The sequence below is a fragment of the Saccostrea cucullata genome, unplaced genomic scaffold, assembly GCF_032062105.1.
Source record: "Saccostrea cucullata isolate Sc308-1 unplaced genomic scaffold, CSIRO_AGI_Scuc_v1 ctg4855, whole genome shotgun sequence".
NCBI classification, from domain to species: Eukaryota; Metazoa; Mollusca; class Bivalvia; order Ostreida; family Ostreidae; genus Saccostrea; species Saccostrea cuccullata.
In genome coordinates, this window is record NW_026941374.1 from 18,008 (window position 1) to 21,417 (window position 3,410).

Sequence of the window (3,410 nt, forward strand, 5' to 3'; positions counted from 1 at the left end):
AACCTCTTGTCTGCAACTCCTCCTATGCAAGTCTGAATAAAAATACACTGCTTTCAGAGATTCTTTATAACATAATGCCATCTTACACCTCTATTTTTTTTATCCGACACTTATTTCGTGTATCCAAGGACAAACATGGACTTTGCCATTAAATGGTATGGGAGGCGAAGGTATCATTTATTTTTTGTTGGATTGAATTGCAAGCAATACAGTACTGAAGTTCAATGCCAATTAAAATGACTGCTGATTAAGTAGAACGATTTTTTAAAAATATATTTATTTTGATCAGATTTAAACAATTCAATGAACATTTTTTTTGACATTATAAAAAACATATTTTTTTGACTTGTCACACTACTGATTTATTAACATTTATTAGCATTTATTATATACACATTATACATTAGTATTTGGACTGGTACAATGGATAAAAGTCATAAAACCCTCTTTTTATCGTCAAGCATAGATACACAGTAGATTATTATTATGCATATATACATGATAGTTTTGCATTTATAGTTAATTTAATGCTGGTATCATTTAAATTATTTACAAATGTAATTAGAATCATGTTATAATGTTTAAATTAGATATGAATTGGATACAAAACAACAAAACATGATGACTATTAGCACCATTGACATTCTTCTTTTTATAAAAAAAGAAGTTGAATTTAACACATCTTTTTGACATAAGAATCACTGTAGATACTTGTACACTGTCAGTGTGTTTGTGTTATATTGTCCTACATAGAGATTGTTCTCATCATCCACACACACACTACAGGGACTGTATACCCCTTGTTTTGGTGTGAGTAATAGAGACAAGAACTGACCGTCCTGATCAAGGAGGTGAACAGTGTTACTGATTAAATCACACACCAGGATGTGACCGAGGACATCAGTACAGATTCCATATGGACGGAACATTGACTCCTGACCTTTGTAGGAGAACCTGTGTTGTCCTGATTTATTCACCACCACTACTGCCCTTTTATCATAGTCTGATGTACAGATATCTCCATTGATGTTTTCTGTGATATAGTGTGGTAAAGTACTATACAGTCTTTGTCCTTTGTTATCCCTCTGTATGTTCTGTAGTTCTTTTCCTGTCTTGTTGTACCTGGTGACTCTAAACATCATCCCCACCAGTAATTCCCCGTTGATGTGGGAGGAGTGTATGCTGTATGGTGTCCAGTTTCCAGTTTTAATGAATTCAGTGATTTTATTATCCTGTGTTATCCTATTGATGACGTTCTTGTCATAGTCTGTAAAGATCAGACCCCTGTCCTGTGTGACTGTGTGGTAACCATGTCCATCACTGGTTTTTATCTTCTGTATCACATTCCCTTGTAGATCTGTTTGGACAAGATTACCAAGTCTGTCACTGATCCAGAGTCTGTCTGATTGATCTAGTGATACATGGAATACACGATCAACACCTGGTACATAGCACTCCCTGACCTTGGTGACAGAGCCAGATAGAGACATTGTTTGTTTCTTGTCAGATTTCTTTCTGTTTTCTTTCATCTGTTTATGTGTAGGTTTCATTGCTGTATTGTAGACACTTTCAATGGGCCTTATTTCTCTCTTCTCAGCTTTAGTGTTGGGGACCTGTATTTTACCAAGTAACTTGGTGACATCACTTTTGCTGTATTGACCAGCAGTAAATTCTGGTTTGACTGGTTTTGATGTCTCTGGTATGGATCGGATCTTTGGTTTCTTCTCAGACATTAATTTCTGGGTTTCTGTAGAGGACAGGCATCTGTGGAGCTCTTTGACAAGGTTATTGAGATAAGTGATGTAATTATCCATGGTCTTGTCTTGAGTGTTTAGATCTTCTAACAGTGAATGCTCTATCTGGTCTAACTGCTTCATGTTCTCAGATATGACTGTATCCACCAGACTTTTCAGGGACTCACCTTCAGTCTTCATGGATGTTCTGATGTTGTCCATGATGTGTTTGATTTCTGAGGAATCTTTTTTAATTTCTTTCTGTAAATCTTGAGATGTAGGGAGAAAGTAGTCTTGTATCTTGGCAATATCCTCTTGAAAGTCTGCATATTTTTCTGCATAAATTGTCTCTAGATCAGTGAATATATGCCCTCGGTGCTCTTTTTGAGTGACGCATTTGGAACATACTGGAACTTGGCATTCTTCACAGAGCATTTCCACATCTTTATTAGGGTGGATCTTGCATTTCTCCACAGGAAGTTGTCGTTTACGTTGCTGGTAAAGGACCACCTCATGGTTCTTGTTTTCTGGACTTTTCAGATGTTCATCTCTGCATTGTTTACACAATCTTTGATGACAAGAGTTGCAATAGAACTCACAGTTTCTTTCACATTCTTCAATGCCACACTCTAAAAAGTGTTGGGCTCTGTGGGGAATATCCATTTTAGAAAAAGCCATCTAAAAAGATAAAAAATACCCTATAATTCTAAAAATGTTTTCCAAGAGCATGTTTAGTTAATATAAAAGCAGCATTGACACGTAACCAGTAGAAATGTATGTATATATCACACATGTATCTAATTATAAATTATTTATACAACATATCAGTTACATCTTAACTCTTGTTTATATAGCCACATTTGCATTTCAATGTACTTAATATAAGAAATGAAATGTTTGTTTTTATTTTAAAATTGATACTTACAGTTTTTTCTGAAGCTGAAACCCTTTCTTATAAACTATAACTTTGATTGCAGACTTTGGAATGTCAGAATGACGAGACTTGAACGAGATCTGTTATTTACTTCCTGGTTGGTGATAAATATAGATTTAAATACTCGACACCATGGGCACAGACAGAGTGTGCGTATCTGCATTTACATGAATTCTATGTTGAAACAAAAATCCTTCATATAGGATTAGAATTTATCTGTTATAACATAGCAAACGCACTACCGATCTCACTTTATATATATATTTAAGGGGGGCGTACCCGGTGTAACGACGAAAAGTGACCCCCGTAGAATATTGACCGGGGGTCATTTTTATACGTAGAAATTTGCCCCCCTGGTCAATATTCTAGGTAGAAAAGTGAACCACTTTTCTGTAGAAATTATGGCCTTGGGGTCGTTTTTCACCGTGTGCATTGTAGAAAAATGACCCCGTAGAATAATGATCCCTTGTCATTTTTTGGATGCAAAAAAATTCGTTTAGGTAGGAATATTCTTGTTAGGCGAATGTATACGGGTAATATCAAGCAACCTTATGCTTTGAGGTGTAAATTTCTGAAAGCTTTTAAGCTTAAATAATGAAATCAGAGCTATATAATACCATACAATAATACAACCGTTTTATCCTCATTAAAAAAGAAAAACAATATCTATTAAAATGTTCTAAGGCTATAAGAGCAAAGATACGCGCATTCAAATAATCGTTTACATTATATACAGTAAGTTA

General features: G+C 35.0%; 1 protein-coding gene across 1 annotated transcript; it reads right to left on the bottom strand.

Annotated features, from left to right (window-relative positions):
- Positions 1 to 317: 317 nt before the first annotated feature.
- On the bottom strand, positions 318 to 2,750 carry LOC134257708 (uncharacterized). Its single transcript, XM_062740303.1, has 2 exons — positions 2,659 to 2,750; positions 318 to 2,411 (listed from the first exon to the last, which is right to left on the bottom strand). Exon 2 carries the CDS (start codon positions 2,409 to 2,411, stop codon positions 699 to 701), a length of 1,713 nt encoding a protein of 570 aa, XP_062596287.1. The 5' UTR covers positions 2,659 to 2,750; the 3' UTR covers positions 318 to 698.
- Positions 2,751 to 3,410: the final 660 nt, after the last annotated feature.

Bases quoted from the DNA above. Each gene is read 5' to 3' on its own strand.
- LOC134257708 (XM_062740303.1), bottom strand. From the start codon at position 2,411: ATGGCTTTTTCTAAAATGGATATTCCCCACAGAGCCCAACACTTTTTA.